Source organism: Sciurus carolinensis, chromosome 16 (assembly GCF_902686445.1).
Source record: "Sciurus carolinensis chromosome 16, mSciCar1.2, whole genome shotgun sequence".
In the NCBI taxonomy this organism is placed as follows: Eukaryota; Metazoa; Chordata; class Mammalia; order Rodentia; family Sciuridae; genus Sciurus; species Sciurus carolinensis.
This window is the reverse complement of record NC_062228.1, coordinates 32,526,079-32,547,859: the sequence shown is the minus strand read 5'-3', so window position 1 is coordinate 32,547,859 and position 21,781 is coordinate 32,526,079. Positions and strand designations below refer to the sequence as shown.

The 21,781-nt window shown below is 36.0% G+C and overlaps 1 protein-coding gene across 15 annotated transcripts in view; it reads left to right on the top strand.

Moving 5' to 3' along the window:
- The window catches only part of Cyld (CYLD lysine 63 deubiquitinase), a 142,844-nt gene that overhangs the window by 31,155 nt on the left and 89,908 nt on the right, over positions 1–21,781 (top strand). For 13 of the 15 annotated variants that reach the window (XR_007105356.1, XR_007105358.1, XR_007105357.1 and 10 more), the window contains 6 exons: positions 6,284–6,663; positions 7,630–7,795; positions 8,679–8,820; positions 10,099–10,221; positions 12,437–12,528; positions 13,525–13,591. Coding sequence is in view for 11 of the 15 variants with exons in the window: in XM_047527742.1 (XP_047383698.1) it covers positions 6,284–6,663; positions 7,630–7,795; positions 8,679–8,820; positions 10,099–10,221; positions 12,437–12,528; positions 13,525–13,591 (970 nt within the window). In the remaining 4 variants the exon portion in view is untranslated. The remainder of the gene's footprint in view (positions 1–6,283; positions 6,664–7,629; positions 7,796–8,678; positions 8,821–10,098; positions 10,222–12,436; positions 12,529–13,524; positions 13,592–21,781) is intronic. The other 2 variants (XM_047527746.1, XM_047527749.1) reach the window with 2 other exon arrangements.

Sequence of the window (21,781 nt, the reverse complement as noted above, 5' to 3'; positions counted from 1 at the left end):
ATGTGGAGCCTGGGTACCCACTGGCAGGAAATGGAGAGCCACTAAAAGCTTTCCAGCAAGGGGTGGCATGCCCAGGTTTACCTTTTGGAAAGATCATTCAGGCCACAGGGAAGGTAGTAAATTGAAGTGGAGATAGGTCTCAGAAATTTGATTGTAGTATCTGGGACTAGAGTTGGAAAGGGATGGGGAGAAGTAGGTGGAGATAGGAGATGTTCAGGAGTTGAACTGCTTGGACTTACAACTGGAGTGAAAGTAAGAGTTGAGGAAGAAAGACATGTCCTGGTGACTCCTAGTGTTCTGGCTTGCATACTTAGGGGTACAGGGAGGTGATAAATTGAATTTTGAATGTGTTGTGTTGGAGGGACCTTTTAAACTTCCTGGAGGTGAGCCATCAAGTAGGCAGTTGGAAATATAGGTCTGGAGCTTAGACGAGAAGCAAGAACTAGGGAAATAAATTTGTAGTCTGTCCTCACATAGGAGTCCTTTGAAGTCCTTTGAATATATTGCCTCTGCAGAGTGAGGAGGGAGAGTGTGGGTTGCAACTTAACCTGGAGGAGCTAAATGGGAGGAAAATGAGTCATCAAAGGAGACATAGAAAAGGTGACCAGAGAGATGTGGGAAAGACCAAGAGGCTAAAGAGGCGAGGAGCAAGTAGACAGTAGTGTTGAGTACTGAGAGCACGTGTAAGGTGAGGACCACAAGACCTCCACTGGATTTAGTCACCTGCAAGTCACTGATGACCTTGGTTCTGTTATGTGGAAGACTTTCATCAGAGTCTAGATCCGAGTGTGCTGAGGGTGTAGAGTGAGGAAATGGAGACAGGAGGCCAATGGAGATGTGTGGAAGTGTCTGTCTGTCTCTCTCTCTCTCTCTCCCCGTCTCCCCCTCCTTCCCTCCCTCCCTCTCCACCCCTCCCTCTTATATCAGTCAACCCAGTTGTCACCATGTACCCTGGATCTCCTCCTCTTCAGTACCATTAGATACTGGACTTAGTTCAGCTCCTTTGTTCTTGGCTGAATTAGTATTGTGGTCTTCTCACTGGTTTCCCTGCCTCAGATGTGTTCCTTTTAAAGTTATTCCGAACAACAGTCACCACCAGCCACCACCACCACCAGCAGCATCTCTGTCACCATCATTGTTGTGGCAGTTAACATTCTTGACCACTTACTGCATGCCACGCATTGTGCTAAGTACTTGATTCACGTTAGTTTATCATCACAACCACTTTATGAGGTAGATATTTTTGTGTACTGTTTTGTTACAGTGTTAAGTAATTTTCCCAGTGTCACATAGCAGGTAATGGTGGAGCCATTATTGCTTAGGTCTGATTGACACCAGCACTCGCGCTGGTAAACACGACCCTGTGTTTTTTTCTCACATTCCTACCTGAGTGATTTTGCTGAAGATGCATCTGCTCATGCCGCTTCTTCACACAGTCTCTATGAATGTTTCCCTCGCACTTAAAGATAAAACCCCAAACCCCTTGGTTTGGCAGTTGGGCTCTTTATGGTGTGGCCTCATCGTTTTCCCTGCCCCAGGCATGCTGCACTGGGCCCTTCCTGGGATGTGTTGTGAGCACTTGCTCTCTCTCTCTCTCTCTCTCTCTCTCTCTCTCTCTTGTGTGCTCTTTCTTCCTGGAGGTTCTTCCTGTTCCTCCAACTTTGTGGTCTGGCTCACTGTTATTCATCTCTTAAATCTCAGATTTTTAGTTCATCCAGAAAGCCTTTCCTTTGCTTTCCTTTCCCACTTCTAGATTAGGTTCATTGTCCTCAAAATGATCTCAAAAGTTTTTGGTTATTTTCCTGTCTCCTCTGCCAGTTCCTAAAGCTCAGCCCAGGACTGCATTCAGCAGATTCAGTAATTACATGCAAGCTAATTGAAAATACAGATTTATATATTGTAGACCGCTATACTGACTGTTAGTTATTACATGGACTCAGTCATAGGCTAAGACATATCCACTAATGCAAAATTTTGCTGTTACATCAAAGACCCTGATGTGGAAAAATGACTCAAAGTGAGCGATCCTTGGTTTTGTCTTCTCTACGCTGTCATTCCTACTCTGAGTGGGGTACCGTGAGGATAGGTAGGAATTCTTCCTTGTCAAGATGCAGCAGGAGGCTTATTTAATGACCTTCCCCCAGGAGGACCTGACTTGTGGGAGACTACTTGTGTTGACAGTTAGCAATCACAGCTCTCCAGAAGCTCTGCTGAGGTGCCCACAGGTCCTTTGGCAGCACACAGTCTGCTGGCCTCTGGGTGTGTCCAAGGCCCAGCTAGGGCAACTGTGGTGCAGACAGCTCTTGCCCTGTGGTTACTGTCAGATTTGCTAATGACTTTTCTACATTGTGATTTCTTTCTAAGGAAAGGAAACTAGTAGCTGGGCGTGGTGGCGCATACCTGTAATCCCAGGGGCTCAGGAAGCTGAGACAGAAGGATTGTGAGTTCAAAGCCAGCCTCAGCAATTTAGTGAGGCCCTAAGCAACTCAGTGAGATTCTGTCTCTAAATAAAATATAAAAAAGGGCAGGACCGGGCTTGGTGGCGCATGCCTGTAATCCCAGTGACTTGGGAGGCTAAGGCATGAGGATTGTGAGTTCATAAGCCAGCCTCAGCAAAATCGAGGCCCTAAGCAACTCAGTGAGACCCTGTCCCTAAATAAAATACAAAATTGGTCTGATCCCTAAATAAAATGCAAAATTGGTCTGGGAATGTGGCTCAGTGGCCGAGTGCCCATGAGTTCAATGCCTTGTACCAAAAAAAAAGAAGGACTGGTGATGTGGCTCAGTGGTTAAGTGTCCCTGGGTTTAATCCCTGGTACCAAAAAAAAAGAAACCAGTAAAATCATAGGTTTTTCCATAATATAGGTAGTGTCATTCTTTATGATATAATTTTATCTTTCTTATTTTTAACACAGTTTTGTATCATAGTGGAATATTTCTAATTTCTTGATTCTGTTAGAATTGATCTAATGTTTAATAATTCCTTAAAATAATATTGGTCCTAAAAGACCTACATAGAACATAGGAAGTAATGAACTCTGTATGGAGTAGGTATTCATCCTTAAATCAGAGAACAGAAGTAATTTAGTTGTAAAAAGAATATTGTTTTCATAGTTTATTTTACTTACACATTTAAAAAAGTCTTTCTCTACAATATTTGATTCATTTATACTTTTTTTAAACAAATATTTACAAATATTTTCTTGTAATACAAGTGGTTTTACCAAGTGCTGTAGATTTGGCCATGGGGAAGACAGACAAATTTGCCATTCTTGTGAAACTTACATTCTGGTTTTGTAGTTTATATGCTAGACGGTGAGTGTATAAACAGACCAGGTAATGGTAGAGAGTGACATTTATAGTGAAGGAAGTGAACAATGTGGCAGCAGTGAGTGGGAAGCCACCACCATAGGGTGGTTCACAGAGGACCTTTTAGAAAGGATATTTGGGTTGAGATCTGAATATGAAAATGAAACTGCCAGAGAAAGAACTTGATATGAGCATTTGGCAGAGGAAGTAGAAAATGCAAAGGCTCTGAGGGGAGAAAGCCTATTTGAGAAGCAGGAAGTAGACCAGAGTGGCCACAGAGCAAGCGCGAGAAGTGGTATGTAATGAGTTTGGACAGGCAGGTAGGAGCTAGATCATCCAGCACCTCTCAGGTCTAGGTACGAATTCTAGTACTTCTGTGAATACTGGAAAGCCACTGCAAGTTGTAAACTGCAGTGACACACTATCACCTAAGATACTTAACTAAAAAAAAAAAGAAAAAAGAAAAAAAAAACTCCCGGTTGTTGGTGTGATGAATAGATTGAAGAGGGCCAAGAAAGGAGGCAGAGAGAACTGGAAGAGGCTGGTAGCAGGCCAATCAATGATGGTGGCATGGTTTAAGGAGACCATAGTAGAAGAGATAAGGACACACTTCAGATAGAACCCACAGAACTTACTTTATAAATTCAGGTGTTGGGCTTAAGGGGGTTAAGTGTTTGGGAAAGACTGATTTTTAAAGATTTTAGATTAAATCTCATTACTAAGGAAACTTGGATAAGGCATAAAGAACAGTTTGTGGAAAGTACAGTGAATACCCAAGTAGTCACTACTGTCTTTAAGTAAAAGACCATTATAATTACCTTTGAAATTCCCTGGGTGCCTTGTTCTAGTCCCTCTCCTGAGCTACTGTCATCTTTACTTTAATATTTTATCATTTTCATTGTAGTTTTGTAGTATATCTAAACAATAAATTGTCAGTTCTTTGTTTTTGAGCTTTATATTTAAGAAACCAGACTGTATATAGTGTTACATAATTTCTCTCATTCACTAGTATGTTCCTGAGATTCATGCAAGTTGCAGTATGTTATTGTAATTATTCATTTTCATTGATGTATAGTATTCCATGGTGTGAATATACCAGAATTTATCCTTTTGACCATTGGCATTCAGACCAATGATCCATTTGACTGTTGTTTTTAGGTTCTTACTATTATTTGCAACTGTGCTAGTAACATTCTTATACATGTCTAGGGTGTATAACTAGGAGTAGTAGTATTGGGACATGGAAATATTTACCTTTAGTTTGCTAAATAATGTCAAACTGTTTCTCAAAGTAGTTATACAAATTTAAAGTGTTTTAGGCCATTTGGACTGCTATGACAGCATACCATAGACTGAGTGGCCTAAACAACAGAAACTTATATCTCACAGTTCTGGAGGCTGGGAGGTCCAAGATCAGATTTGCAGAGTTGTTGTCAGGTGAGGATTCACTTCCTGGTTCGGTGACAACCATCTTTTGGTTGTGATCTCACATGGCAGAAGGACAAGGGAGTTCTCTGAGGCCCTTTTTATAAGGGCACTAATCTTATTTTGAGGGCCCCACCTTCATGACCTAATCACTTCCCAAAGGCCTCGCCTCCAGATACCTCACATTGGGGATTAGGTTCAGCATATGAATTTTTGGGGCAGAAGCATGCAGTCTTGTAGTGCATCCTCATCAGCACTCTTACCAATCACTAATGTTCTAAGACCTTGAACTTTTGAGGTGATAGCTTCTGCTGACTTTGGCTTTAATTTCTTTACTTCCTACCGAAGGCAAGGATCTTTTCAGTGATTTGTTGGTGACTTGTGATTCTTTTTCATTAATTGCCTTTTCAAGTTTTTTTTCTATTTTTTCTAGTTTCCTTTTTGTCTTATTGGTTTATAGACCTTTTTCTATATATACTGCAAATGTTTTCTTCTTGTGGCTCAAATTTTTGCACTCACTTATGATATCTTTTAGTGATTAAGTTCTTCATTTTAATGTGATCCCATTCATCAGTGTTTTTTCCTTTATGGTTCATATGGTGATGCTTAAGAAATTTCTTTCTCTCTTGAAGTCATAAGGAACAGTCTTCTGTATTATCTTCCAGAAGTTTATAGTTCTGCTGTCGTGTTTGTTTTCAAGCCTCCTGGTACTGATTTTGTATAGAGTGTGAGTAGGATTCCAGTTTAACTTATTAAACATATGGATAACTGATTATCTCAACAGCCTTAAGTAGTGACTTCTCTCCCCACTGGTCTGCAGTGCCTGCCTGTCAGCTGTATTAGTAGTTTTAAGGAAACAGCTTTTGGCTATGATCCTGTTTGCTTTCTTTTTCATTATTTCCTGTCTTTGGGTTTATTCTGGATCAGATCTTCTTTATTGCATGTTTTCTCTTACATTAATTTTTGTTCTTTTATTTATTCTTGCCTACTTTTATTGTTCAAAATCCCAAGTTGTATGCTGAGTTCATTAATATCTGGGTTTCCTTTTTTTCTAAAATAATCTGTCTATAAATTTCCTTTATATGTATTACTTTGTGTTCCACAACTGTTCTTTGTTTCCCCATCTTCTCTCCTTCCATTACTCCTTTATTTTTAAAACATTGTCACCTTTTCTTTGATTCATTAAATTTAGAATTATTTAAAAATTTTTTTGGTATCTTTTTGTATTGATTTCTAATTTGATTGTGCTATGGACAAAGAATATAAGCTATATGACATCAATAAGTATTAGTTTTTTTTTTTTTGTTCAAACAGTTGGGTGCCTTTTACTGAAGTAGAAAAGTTTGCAGGTGGGGAAGAGAAGCAAGATAGCTCCACTGTTGTGGAGATATTAAGTTTGCAATGCCTGGAAGAATCCTTGCAGAGGGTCATGTGGGCAGTTGGACTAGATCTATATATTAAGTTTCAGATATGTAAAATATATTTAATGTTGTAAAGCATATTTGTGATTCTTGAATATATTTCTCTAATTAAGAATAATTTTTTGTAGTTGCAGAAGACCCTGCAAAGTCACTAACAGAGTTATCGCCAGACTTTGGACATTCTTCACCACCACTGCAGCCTCCTTCCATGAACTCCTTATCCAGTGAGAATAGATTTCACTCTCTACCATTCAGCTTGACAAAGATGCCTAATACCAATGGAAGCATTGGTCACAGTCCACTTTCTCTGTCAGTTCAGTCTGTGATGGGAGAGCTGAACAATGCACCTGTCCAGGAGAGTCCGCCCTTGCCCATGTCTTCTGGCAACTCACATGGTCTGGAAGTGGGCTCCCTGGCTGAAGTTAAAGAGAACCCTCCTTTCTATGGGGTCATTCGTTGGATTGGTCAGCCCCCAGGACTGAATGAAGTACTAGCTGGACTGGAGCTGGTAATTTAATTTGATCTAAAAAGTATAATTCTTTTTTAAATGGGGTTTTGTACAGAATGTTTCTTGCCAACCATCTAATTTGTCAAAAAAGCCATTAGTAGAGAAAAATTTCATGACATGTTGCCCGAGTTCTTTTTGCCACTCCTTAAGCTTCTGCCTCACCTGTTCCTAACGTTAGTTGATCTGTGTCCAAGAAATAAGAATTGAGGTTTACGCTAATGTATTTAGGCTTCTTATATTGAGCAGAAAGCAGCAAGGAAAGCAAATTGTTACCAGTGTTTATTTTCCTTTTTTTGCCTTCTTCCCCATAAAGCTAAATCACTGACTTTAAAATTAATCACCATTTTTGTAGATCTTTTGGTATCTTTTGTAGAGGGATAGATTTTCCTTTTGGAGATTAGGAAAACCTGTTTGGCATTGTGTAATGAGGAGAGGGGAATTTGAATACATTTAGCTTTTATTAAAATATATTTCTTGGTTTGTTTGCTTATTTGTTTGTTTTCATGCTAATGAGCACTTTAGGGGAATAGTGAAAATAATTTGCCTCCTCATTTCTCTCAGTGTGTGTACATATGTATGTATTTAGCATTGTGGAGGATTGAACCCAGGTCCTTACATGTACCAGGCAGGTCCTTTCCCACTGAGCTATACCCTAGCTCATTACTTGGTTTAATACTTGTGGAAATAGTACAAAGAAAGTCAGGTAACCAGGGAAGGCCTAGGCATGTATTCCGAAAGGAAATTCATTGAAGAATTCCTGTTGGATTAGGGATTCACTTCTTAAATCATTAGCTGAAGACTTGAAACTTTGATTCCTCAACCCCTTTTTCTTGATGCAGTTTGTCGTATATGTGGAGAGGGAATTTGGAGAAAGGGTAAGCTAGGAACACATCCGGGCACCTTAGTTCTGTGTGTGTTGTCTTCGCCAGGTGCGGCGTAATGCATGTGGAAGCCTTTCTTTTCCAGGAAGATGAATGCGCAGGCTGTACAGATGGAACCTTTAGGGGCACTCGGTATTTCACCTGTGCCCTGAAGAAGGCGCTGTTTGTTAAACTGAAGAGCTGCAGGCCTGACTCGAGGTTTGCGTCCCTGCAGCCTGTTTCCAATCAGATAGAACGCTGTAACTCTTTAGGTATTGGATGCTTTTCATTTACTTACCAAACTGGAATGACTTCATTGCATACCATTTTGCATTAGGTGACAGTGTGACAGTGTTTAAGTGATTTTCATGCCAATGCTCATCAAGCTTTCAAATCAGTAAAGATTGTTACTTGTTGTATATGAAAGTTAGCCTAAGAAGAGCCATTTAAAAAAGTACTAGGAATAGTGTTTTGGATGTAAAAGGTGGGAAGTAGTGGGATATATGTTGTTTTCTCCTTATTGATTACAGATGTTTACTTTTCAGCAATACAGGTGCTAGAAATTGAAATGTGTTTCTCTTTTTTGGCATCGACTTCCCCCATAATGTATTGGTTAAGTGTATCAGTCTGCATGTCTTATCAAGAAATCAGCGCTTGTCTAAGTAGTCTTAGATTAAGGATGGAGGAGAGCTGTTTTCATCACTTGGAAGAGGTGGCGGCTTCCTGATGCTATCCCTTCCCAGTTCTGAATAATACTGGTACAGTAAAGAGGGCTAAGCAGGTGTAAATAGGAAGGGCATGAAGCCTGCTTTTCTTACTGTTGAAAGAGTACTTTGAATTTTTTTGTTTTATTTTTGGACTTGAAAATGAGACATTGTGGGTAAATAATAAAATATTTTAGGAACAAAATATTTTGTTTGACAGATGCTTTTTACACATTACTTAATACTCTAAAGTGTTTTTCAAATCGTGGAGGAAGTGAGGTTGAAAATGAATAATAGTGTTTTTTTGCACGCCAAGTTGGATTGATAAAGTGAAGGTTGAAAAACAATTTTTTTATTAAAATACCAAAAGATATTTTAAAATGAAGACACAATTTGAAAGGTTTCTTTTAATGGTTAAAAAGACTTTTTTTTCATTTTTTTATCTTTTCAGCCTTTGGAGGATACTTAAGTGAAGTGGTAGAAGAAAATACTCCACCAAAAATGGAAAAAGAAGGTTTGGAGATAATGATTGGAAAGAAGAAAGGTATCCAGGGTCATTACAATTCTTGTTACTTAGACTCGACCTTATTCTGGTAAGTTTAAAACGAAAGCAGTAGGTAAAGAGAATGCAATGGGGGAAGGGACAAGAATGTATAGGTGTGTGTAGATGTGTGTGTGTGTGTGTGTGTGACTACCAACTACCTGAGTTGAGACACTAGTGACTGGGGGTCAGGAAAGAAAGGGAGATTTGCTTTCCCTAATATACTTCTTGGAATCTATGGGATGTTGTCACCTGTTCCTATATCCAGAACATTAATATAAAAAGTAATACAGTGACTGATGAGCCAGAGCTAATGACAGTGATGCAAATGGAACAGATGTGTACTGAGGGCAGCTGGAGGAAGTTGGCATGATATCTTTGTACATGTATCAAGTAACATGACTTGCAGTAAGCTATTGGCTGATGTGTACTGTCTTTGTTTTAGTAGGTAGAGGCAATCTCAAAATGGCTTTATTTAAAAAAAAATATTTTCAATAGAAGCCCTGTTGCCCTTATATATGTTGTTTTATTCCAAAGTGAAACAACTTAGCACAGCAAGAATCATTAGATTCTGAAGATTGAGCCAAGAGTCTTTAGGCCCTAAGGACCTCATACTGCCAGTTAAATTAAGTGGAACTTGCACCCTCTGTATAGCTATGTCATAAGAATCAGGAAGTTAATAGGACATGTTAAAATTCTAAAAGTAGGGAAAAGAATAAATGTAGTAGGCCATTCTGATGGTAGAATACTTTGTCTTGCAGATGTTTTGACAAAAGCAAACCTTATGGCATTGATATAACATTCATTAGATTTCTTGATAAAAATCTGTATTAGACAGATTTTGTTTTCTTTGATACCAGGAAGTTTCTGCTGTTACTCACTCACAGGTGATTTTAAGGAAATTTAGGTATTTGCAAAGTGACAAAAGGGAGTGAGACAGAAGTATCTTATTGAGTTGCATTTGCTTTGAAAAGTAGTTTCCAAATTTCCTCCTGTGTTGTCTATTGTAGTGTGACTCAGATTTGTAGGCCCTCTTTTAACTTTTGCAAAGAAGTTTTCTCAGCATGTTTTTATCCGTTAACACTGTCAATTTGTAGTTTGCCTTCTTGGTTTTATTATTCTTAACCTGAAAGGATCCACAGACCCTGAAGAGAGAAGCTTGTGAGTCTTCACAGGGGTCTTGGTTGCCCATGTTCATGAAAAACATGAGTATTTATGTTCTTTGTTCTCTAGACTTTGCTTCTTTTCCTCTTATGATTCTTTTTGGAATCCATTTCTTGAAAAATAATCTGTTTGTATCATGAGGGAAAATAATGATTTTATTTTGCAGCTTATTTGCTTTTAGTTCTGTTCTGGATACTGTGTTACTTAGACCCAAAGAAAAGAATGATGTAGAATATTATAGTGAAACTCAAGAGCTATTGAGGACAGAAATCGTTAATCCTCTGAGAATGTAAGTAGAAAGTATAAATTTGTCTTTAGATGGTGTTCTGTTTGCTGTTATCTGGTTCAGTATTTAATTTATGTCCTGCTTTCATGTAATAAGAAAAGGGAAAAAATTAGTTCTCATGGTGAAATGCTGATTTTATTTTAGTCTTGGGTATTTGTATTTCCATTGCTTATTTAATTTCTTAGTCTGACCAATGTATAGAACATAGTATATTCTTTAAATGCTTTGAACCATTTTGGTGGAGTATCCAATAAGTTAACAATTGCAATAAGTATAGAAAAACTGGTACATAACATTTGAGCTTATTTTTTTTGAAACAGTTTATTCCAACAGTACTACTCATAGTAATCATGCTTATTAGGCAAATTGGTATAGTATGACTTCTTAAACTTAATTTATCTGAAAGAAAAAAAGGGAAAAGTATATTTATAGAATAGCTAACGTTTAATACTTCTGTATTAGAAACAGATGAGGTGTATTTTAGTAGCATGTTTATATTTTGAGAAATATATTTAGACCTCCCTGCACCCCTCTTAATAAAGTGATTCTTTTTCCATTTCCTGATTGAGGAATTAGAGTATTTGTTTTTTGCTTTTGGCCATAGGAAGCAGTTTGTCATAATCTAATCACAAGTGACAGAAGACCATTTAGTAAAGATTTTTGATAAGAGGTAGTAGTGATAGATGATAATGTCACATTGTAAAATTTAAACTGTGAAGAATTAGGGCCATGAATCATAAAACAAATTTGGAAATACAGAGAAAACTATGTAATTTAAGTTCTGTATTAAGATAAATTAAAATTTTGTCACATATTTTTCTTATTTTACAATTAAAACCAAAAAGGTAGTTTAAGATTTTGACCAGAAAAAGAAAAGAAAAAAACCATAATACTGAAATATTCTGTGAGTGTACCAATGACCTACTATATCTTATGACTGGGAAAGTTAATTATGAGACTAAATTATCCCACTTATGTCTTTTGTTTTCTTTAAATTCTGTAATGAATTCTGTAATTGTCTTATCCTTTAAGCTGAGTATGAACCTTGGTTTTCACATTGATTGCTTTGTCTTAAGCCAACTTAAACTTTCTACTTTTTCTCCCCAAGTAATTGGTACTAGAACAAGATAAGTCAAATCCAAAACTCTTTAAGCATATTGCCACTTTCTTCCTTCTTTACAAAACATCATAAGTCCATTAATAAACTTATTTTGGGTACTATTGTCCACCCAGTTAAGAATCATAGTTAATCACAGTGTAATCCCATGCACTGCAAGAAGCTTGTCAGGTGACCTGTTGCAGTCAAGAGTCCCTGTGTTTCACATCTCTGTTTTAGCTGATTGGTTGGTTGATAATAAAACCTTGCTCTCCCCCATCATAAACTTCTCAAAAGCAGAGACCCTATCTTTTCAACTTTTCTCCTTTTGTGTTCCCACAAAAGGGTTACTATGTTCCCACTTGGGTTACTATGTAAGTGATAGCTGCTCAGTATATGTTGGTTGCAGAGAGCTGATGAGAAAATATAAAATAGTATAAAATGGACATAAGATTGGCTGGTTCTGACTTGCCCTTAAGCCCATGCTAGAGTTTTGTCAAGGATCTCATTGAGCTTATTGATTTTATCCTGTATTCAGACATAGATAAAAGAAAATGTTGTAATGGTGATGATTGGTTTCATTGCAGATTTTAGAGTTTCAATATCTCATCAATTCCTTTGCCCATTTTCCTTGGAAGTTGTTTCTTCTTTAGTATTAAAAGGATATTCTTTCTCAAAATCATATTGTTTCATAATGTACATGTTTTAATTTTTAAGCAAATATTATTTAAAAATTCATCATCACAAACTTTTAAAAATATTTTTTCTTTTATTAGTGTTTAACAATCATTTTCTTTTATTTTGTGGTTCTGGGTATTGAACCTAGGCCCTTGTGCATGCTAGGCAAGCACTCTACCAACCGAGCTATATACCCAGCCCCTAACAATCATTTTTAAGGTATATAATAGTGTTTGGGATAATTCTAGTTCTAGTTCTTTAATTTTTCATACATCAATCAGAAGCCAATACTTGTGTTCTTCAAAATAATTGCCTATTATCTACTATTGTCTATTGATTTATGACATGTTGGAGTTGTTATAAGAAATGTATGATTATTAAGGTGTGTGAAATAATTTACTATAAATGCCCATGTCAGCAATTAATAGTTTTTTCCTAACATAGATATGGATATGTATGTGCCACAAAAATTATGAAACTAAGGAAAATACTTGAAAAAGTTGAGGCTGCATCAGGATTCACCTCTGAAGAAAAAGGTGACCACCTTAACTTATACTATATGCATTGTAAAGGACTTAAAAGGATATGAAAATGCTAATTGTTAGCTGAAACATGTGTTCGTTGTATAGTGTTAGGTGTAGTTTTAACTTAGAATTTATTGGGAGCAGAGCTGGGCATATAGCTCAGGGATAGTATGCTTACCCAGCATGCAAGAGGCCCTGAGCTCTATACCCAGCACTGAAAACATTAGAGTTTTGTCAAGGTTGCTTTGAGCTTATTACAATGCAAACAAGACAAACAAAAAATAATTCTTTTTCTATGTGATGCACAATTTTCTCCATGTTTTCTAAATTCATCTTTTCTTCTACAAGTGAATAATGATGTCGAAGAAGGAACCCCTTTAAGAAGCTGGCTGGTTCTAGTGTTTTAAATGAATGAATGAGAGTTCTTTCCTTTCCGTGCAGCCCTGATCCTCTGATTTTCTTCTTTTCCTGTGGTAAAAGGGTGTATTGAGTCATCTATGTGTACCACTTAGTTTTCCTTGTAAAAAGGAGTCTCAAATGGATGACTATGATTAAGTTTATGGTTAGTGTTTTCATACTGTATTCGTAGCTAAGAGATTTTCTCACAGATTCAACTTCTGACTTTGACTTTGTTAGCAGTGTACTTGTAACCAGCCATAATGTTTGGAGGCTGATAGTTTGTTAACTAGCAGGAAAATGAGGGCATATTTCAGTTTTTATTCTATTTGATTTTAAACCGTCAAAAGAAAAATTATTTAATTATATAAAGATTATATTCTTTCAAATATAATAAAGTTATAACAAAATTGAAACATAATACCTTACCATACCTTTTAAATATCCTTTGTATTTTTTCTTTGTCAGGAAAACTTGAAAATTATGCTTTTATTTGAAGTAATATTGAATGAACCAAATCAAATTCAGTATAGAAATATGGTTGTTATAAGTAAAGAATAGAATGATTTTTAAATTTTGCCAGTGACTTATTTTATTTTTATTTTCTCCTAGATCCTGAAGAATTCTTAAATATTCTATTTCATCATATTTTAAGAGTAGAACCATTATTAAAAATAAGGTAAGTTTTAAATTATTATAGAAGCATTGTTTAGGGCTCTTAATTATGCTAGGCAGGTAGAAATGCAAATAAATTTTTCTGATTGTTGATGTACCTTTATTTTACTCATTTATTCATATGTGGTGCTGAGAATGGAACCCAGTGCCTCACACATACTAGGCAAGTGCTCTACCACTGAGCCACAACCCCAGCCCCAAAAATGCAAATAAATTTTAATCATTGTCCTCTCTGTAGTGCCATACTTGACTTGAAGAACAAATCCAATGACAGTTTGTATTTTTAACCCACAAAATAAAAATTACTACAATTCATTTTCTTACAAAAGTGTATATGAATGTTTTTGTAATTTCAGTTAATGAACTTTTAAAGATAATCTCTTTTAAACTGAGTCAAACACTGGAAGAACATTGTTTTTGGCCACCCATCAGTCAGCCTTGAATTAGCTCTTGTGTCCTCAGTTTTGAAACTTGGTCTTTTCCTTCTCCCCAAGTTGAAAGAAAGCCTTGAATTTAATGCCCTGAAGTTCTTAGTATTCTAAGTGACTCTGCTTCCCAGGTAGTTTGAGCATCTGAGTCTAAATGATGTACAGTTTTCCATTTTGGCCTAGGTTTCTCTGTTGAAAATTCTGGTAATGTACTATCTGCTTCCTTAAAAGCTAATCAGACACTCTTACCTCTGTGTCTCAAGTGATCTTGTTTGATACCAGTGTGGTAGTGATGGATGAGAAGGAAGAAATGGGGGAAGTGCCATAATTATAGTTTGATGTTGTTTGGGAAGTTCTAGGACATGAAATTAGACATGATACAGAAGGATTGGTTACATATTTATTATCTGGTCAAGCATAATATAGATATCTATCTGTATATCTAGAAAATCCTAGAGAACTGTCGTAAAACTTTGTTAGAATTAACAAAAGAATTTGTAATTTAGCCATAGAAAAATAGCCATGGAAAAACCAATAGCATTTTTGTATACCTTGTGGCAAGCCAAAAGGAAAAAGGGATAATTTCATACTTAATGAAAGTAAAATACTAAGCAACCAATTTTATTGAGATAGAGTTTTGAAAAGACTTAAACAGAGCTGAAAGGTGATTTAATTAGCAAGAAAGATTGTGTTTTAAGAAGGAAGATTTAATAACTTAAAGATTTATTTTTTTAAAATAATTTGTACACAAACAGGATTTTAACTTTTTTCTTAACTCAAGAAGGTAATTTTAGAGTTCTTTACTAAGTAAAGTAGGTAAAAATATTGACTAATTCTTTTATTAAAAAAGTTCTATTATAAGCTTAAAGGCAAAGCAATAGACACTAAAATAGTGTGTAATAATGGTATAACATTAGAATTATCAATCAGTAGAACTGAATAGAAAGCTCAGTAGTATTCCAATATCTTGATAATCAGCCTTCAAACACAAATGAGGAAAGATATATATATATATATATATATATATATATATATATATATATATATGTAGGGCATCTAGCAGGCAGTCGCAGAGAAAAAGGTCAGTTTTGTTTTTCATCTCTTCAAGAAATAAATTCCAGATTCTTAAAACAGTTGTTTTCATCCTTTTTTTCCCTAGCCCAGCACACCTAACTGAATTCGTGACTCCTGTGTTGACATAGGTTGAGTACTGCAGTGATTCTCAGGGGACAAGGAAGGGTCAGATACTGATGGAGTCAAGACCTTGTGGAGTCTGGAAACATCCCCTGGGAGTCCTCCCACCCCAAGGGGCATACTGATACCCCCCACCCCTTGGCAACTCTTGATATTGCAAATCACTGTTTAAAGACTATACAAGGATATTTTAAGTTAATATTTTTTCCCCAGATGTCATTTGCCCCCTGCACCCTTCTTTTTCTGAGTGAGAGAGAATCAGCTGGAGCATTAAATAGGAAAGTGAGTGCCTTACAAACCAGAAGTAATAAACAGTCCAACAGAGAGCTAGCTATAAGATATTTCTAAATGATTAAGGAGACAAAAGAAGGACTAGTTATGGAGGACAAAAGCAGATATGATCAACAAAAGCAAATAGATCAACAAAAGCAAATGGGCAAAAATAGAATTTCCAGAAATAGGAAATACATGATGGGTGGAGGGAGTTGCCTCACAGGGGATAGTGGGCATGGTGAGTAGGGAGACAGATCAGAGACAGTACCCAGAGCAGAGCTCAGGGATAAAGAGTTGGAAACAGCAAGTGGATAAGGAATGTAGAGGATACATCCTTGTCACTGTGAGGGAATGGAGAAGGAGCAGCATTTCATGAGACTTTCAGAATTTTTGACAGACTTAAATTCTAAGAATAAAGATGTACAGAATTCTTTAAGAACCAGGACTAAATTACCACTCAAGAGACTTATTACAAAATGTACTTTAGAAATACAAACTGAATTTAGAATAAAAGAGTGGGATGTAAGAAACAAGTAAGAATCAAGAAATTGGTAAACTTGGGTAAATTAAACCTTCACATTTAAAAAATAATGACATTGCTGTAATGATAGTGACTAATTGCATCTGCAACATTAAGGCAAAACTCAGTCGTAGCCACTAAATGATAAGGTGGTAATTGGAGGCAGCAAAAAAAAAAAAAAAAAAAAAGGTGGGATAACATCCTCAATCAGGAAGCAAAAATAGGGGAATTTTCTGATTGCATTACTGAGTCCTTCTCATTATAAAACAGGGTCTTACTGTTCTTATGTGGATCTGCCATGTCTGTATTATATTCCATACTGTGGGGTAACCCAGAACCTGTAAAGAACTTTAGTGGCTACCCGTGATAGTCTCGGTTGCAAAAGTAGATAGATCAAAAATAGCTGAATCCATGAGTGTTCTCATGTCCTCTGTCATGTCCATTTTCTTTTGAAGCAGATCCATTTATACCCTTCTTCCCTTGGATTTTCCTTAGTGGAGAATAGATCTAGGTTTTAGTTTGCTACAATTGGATAAACTTTGTTGTGATTCTGTAGGGTTTTAGTTTTCCAAAACCTGAGGAGTAAGGTTTGTATCCCATTCTTCTGCCCCAATATTATAGAGCCCTGTGCTTTCCACTGCATTTCTGATTCCTTCTCTGTGTTTGCAAGTCAGCACTCCCTTCAAATATCTCTCCTCCCCAGCCACCATCGTTATTGCTACTTATTTTTTAAAAAAATTCTTTTATTAATTATTTTTAGTTATATATGACAGTAGAAAGTATTTTGACATATCATACCCATATGGAGTACCATTCTTGTGGTTATACATAATGTGGTTACCCTGGTCATGTATACATATGTGAATATATGAAAGTTATGTCTGATTCAGCCTACTGTCTTTCCTATTCCCATCTCCCCTCCCTTCCCCCAACTCCTCCCTGTCCAATCCGATGAACATCCTCCACCACCCCCCCGCCCACCCTGCCACCTCTTGTGAGTCAGCACAATATCTCCCATATCAGAGAGAATATTCAGCCTTTGGTTTTTTGGGATTGGCTTATTTCACTTAGTACAGTAGTCTCCAATTCCATCCATTACCACCAAATGTAATAATTTCATTCTTCTTTGTGGCTGAGTAATATCCCGTTGTGTATATGTACCACATTTTCTTTATCCATTCATCTGTTGAAGGGCACCTAGGTTGGTTCCACAGCTTAGCTATCGTGAATTTAGCTGCTTGGAATCTTGATGTAGCTGCGTCACTATAGTATACTGATTTTGAGTCCCTTTGGGTACATGCGGGGGAGTGGGATAACTGGATCAAATGGTGGTTCCATTTCATGTTTTCTGAGGAATCTCCATACTACTTTCTAGAATAGTTGCATCAGTTTGCAGTTCTACCAGCAATGTATGTGTGTACTTTTCCCCCACATCCTTGCTAACATTTATTGTTACTTGTATTCTTGATAATTGCCATTTTGACTGGAGTGAGATGAAATCTCAGCATAATTTTAATTTGCATTTCTCTAATTGCTAATGATGTTGAACATTTTTTCATAAATTTCATGTACAATTGTTTTTCTTCTTCTGTGAAGTGTCTGTTCAGTTCCTTTGCCCATTTATTGATTTGGTTATTTGGTTTTTTTTCATGTTAAGTTTTTTGAGTTCCTTGTATAACCTGGAGATTAATACTTTATCTGAGGTGCTGGTGGCAAAGATTCTCTCCCATTCTGTAGGCTCTCTGTTCATGTTCTTGATTGTTTCCTTTGCTGTGAAGAAACTTTTCAGTTTGATACCATCCTATTTGTTGATTCTGGGATTTTACTTCTTGTGCTTTAGGAGTCTTGTTGAGTAATTTGGTTCCTAAGCTGACATGATAGAGATTTGGACCTACTTTGTCGTCTAGTAGGTGCAGGGTCTCTGGTTCAACACCTAGGTCCTTGATCTACTTTGAGTTGAGTTTTGTGCAGGATAAGAGATAGGGGTCTAATTTCATTTTGTTGCATATGGATTTCCAGTTTTTCTAGCACCATTTGTTGAAGGTGCTATCTTTTCTCCAGTGTATGTTTATTATGCCTGTGTCTAGTATGAGATAACTGTATTTATGTGGGTTTGTCTCTGGGTCTTCTATTCAGTACCACTAGTCTTCATGTCTGTTTTGGTGCCAATACCATTTGATTTTTGTTATATAACTCTGTAGAATATTTTAAGATCTGGTATTGTGATTCCTCCTGCTTTACTTTTCTGTCTGAGGATTGCTTTGGCTATTCTGGATCTCTTATTTTTCCAAATGAATTTTATGATTGCTTTTTCTATTTCTATGAAGAATATCATCAGAACCTTCAAAGGAATTGCATTAAATCTGTATAGCACATTTTGACAATATTAATTCTGCCTATCCAAGAACATGGCAGATATTTACATCTTCTAAGGTCTTCTTTAGTTTCTTTCTTTGGAGTTCTGTGGTTTTCATTGTAGAGGTCTTTTACCTTTATTGTTAGATTGATTTTCAAATTTTTTTTAGGCTATTTCGAATGGGATAGTTTTCTTAATTTCTCTTTCTGTTGATTCATCACTGATGTATAGGAATGCAATTGATTTATGGGCATTACTTTTATATCCTGCTACTTTGCTGAATTCGTTTATGAGTTCTAGAAGTTTTCTAGTGGAGTTTTTTTTGGGGTCTTAAATATAGAATCACGTTGCTGACAAATAGGAATAGTTTGAGTTCTTCTTTTCCTTTTTGTATCCCTTTAATTCCTTTCATCTGTCTAACTGCTGTGGCTAGGGTTTCAAGGACGACGTTGAATAGAAATGGTGCAAGAGGGCATCCCTGTCGTGTTCCTGTTTTTAGAGGAAATGCTTTCAGTTTTTCTCCATTGAGAATGATGTTGACCTTGAATTTAGCATAGATAGCTTTTACGATGTTGAGGTATGTTCCTATTATCCCTAGTTTTGCTAGCATTTTGAAAATGAATCGTCAAATACTTTTTTTGCATACGTTGAGACAATCATGTGATTCTTGTCTTTGAGTCTGTTGATGTGATGAATGACATTGATTGATTTCTGTATGTTGAACGGATCTTCCATCCCTAGAATGAACCCTACTTGGTCACAGTGTACTATCTTTTTAATGTTTTTGTATGCTATTTGTCAGTATTTTATTAAGAATTTTTACATCTATGTTCATCAGGGATATTGGTCTGAAATTTTCTTTTCTTGATTTTTTTTTTTTTTTTTTTTTTTTTTTAGTATCAGGGTGATACTAGCTCCATAGAATGAGTTTGGAAGGATTTCCTCCTTTTCTATTTCATGGAATAATTTGAGGAGATTGGTGGTAGTTCTTCTTTGAAGGTCTGGTAGAACTTGCTTGAGAATCATTCTGGTCCTGGGCTTTTCTTTCTTGGTAGGCTTTTGATGGTGTCTTCTATTTCAGTGCTTTAATTTGATCTGTTTAAATTTTCTATGCTTCCTGATTCTATTTGGGTAGGTCATATGTCTCTATAAATCTGTCGATGTCTTTAAGATTTTCTATTTTATTAGAGTATAAATTTTCAAAATAGTTTCTAATTATCATCTGTAGGGTCTGTTATGACATTTCCTTTTTCATCATGAATTTTAGTACTTTGAGTTTTCTCTTTTTTTCTCTTTGTTAGCTTAGCTAAGGGTTTATCAGTTTTGTTTATTTTTTCAAAGAAACAACTTTTGTTGTTTTTTTGTATTGTTTCTTTTGTTTCAGTTTCCTGTATTTCAACTCTGATTTTAATTATTTCCTGTCTTCTACTGCTTTTGGTGTTGATTTGTTCTTTTTCTAGGGCTTTGAGATGTAATGTTAGGTTATTTATTTGTTGACTTTCTATTATTTTTATGAATGAACTCAATGCAGTAAACTTTCCTCTTAATACTACCTTCACAGTGTCCCAGAGATTTTGATATGCTGTATATTGCTATTCTCATTATTCTAAGTATTTTTTAATTTCATTTTTTATTTATTTTGCTATTCATTGGTCATTCAGTAGCATATTATTTATTCTCCAGGTGTTAAGAGTAGCTTTTATTTTTTATTTTTGATTTCTAATTTCATTCCATTATGATCTGATAGATGCATGGTGTTATTTCTATTTTTCTGTATTTGCTGAAAGTTGTTTTGTGGCCTAAGATATGGTCTCTTTTAGAGAAGGATCCTTGTGCTGTGTGTGAAGAAAGTGTATTCAATCATTGATGGATGAAATATTCTACATATGTCTGTTAAGTCTAAATTATTGTATTTTTCATTCTATAACTTCTTTATTTAGTTCTTTTTTGGAAGATCTATCCAGTGGTGAGAGGGGTGTGTTAAAGTCACCCAGTATTATTGTGTTGTGGTCTGTTTGATTCTTGAAATTGGGAAACATTTCTTTGATGTACATGGATGCTTCATTATTTGGGGCATAACTATTTATGATTGTTATGTCTTATTGATATATAATTTCCTTAGGCAGTATGAAATGTCCTTCTTTGTCCTTTCTGATTAACTTTGGCTTGAAATCCACTATCTGATACCAGGATAGAAACTCCTGCGATCCATGTGAGTGATATTTTTTTTTCCATCCGTTTACCTTCAGTCTGTGGATGCCTTTGCTTATGAGGTGAGTCTCTTGGAGACAGCATATTGTTGGGTCTTTTAAAAAATAGAATCTGCCGGTCTATGTCTTTTGATAGATGAGTTTAGGCCATTTATATTTAATGTTATTATTGAGAAATGATTTTTATTCCCTATCATTTTGATTTATTTGTTTTTAAATTTTAATTAGTCTGTCCTTTAATTGACTATTCTTTTAGTGTAGTTACTCCCTTTGCTGTTTTTCGCTTTTATTTTTAATTTCTTCTTCATGAAATTTTTTATTGAGTATGTTTTATAGAGCAGGCTTTCTAGTGTTGAATTTTTTGGGGGGTAGGGGTGTACCAGGGAATGAACTCAGGGGCACTTGACTACTGAGTCACATCCCCAGCCCTATTTTGTATTTTATTGAGAGACAGGGTCTCACTCAGTTGCTTAGTGCCTTGCTTTTGCTGAGGCTGGCTTTGAACTCACAATCCTCCTGCCTCAGTCTCCCAAGCTGCCGGGATTACAAGCATGTGCCACAGCGCTCCTCTGGTGATGAATTCTTTTAACTTTTTTTTTTTTCATGGAAGATTTTTATTATATCATCAGTTCTGAAGTTTAATTTTGCTGGGTATAGTATTCTTGACTGGCATCCATTTTCTTTCAGAATTTGATATATATTATTCCAAGACCTCCTAGCTTTGAGGGTCTGGATTGGTTTCCCTCTAATTCATGACTTATTTTTCTCTGACAGCCTTTAAAATTCTATCTTTATTCTGTAAGGCATTTTCCTAATAATGTGCCTTGGTGTGAGTCTCTAGTAATTTTGTGTATTTGTGGTCCTGTAATCCTCCTTTATCTGATTTTCCATTTCATTCTTCAGGTTTGGGAAGTTTGCTGATATTATTTCATTGAAAAGAGTATGCATTCCTTTGCATACTATATTTTTATAATAAAAATTTATATCTCCAAGCCTTTCTCTATCCCAGTAAATCTTAAATTTGGTGTTTTCAGGTAATCCCATATTTCTTGGAAGTTCAGTTCATGGTCTCTTAACATCTTTTCTCCATAATCAACTTCATTTTCAAGATTATATATTTTGTCTTCATTGCCCGAAACTGTCTTCCAAGTGGTCTAGTCTGTTGGTGATGCTTTCCATAAAATTTTTATTTGGTTTATTGATTCCTTCATTT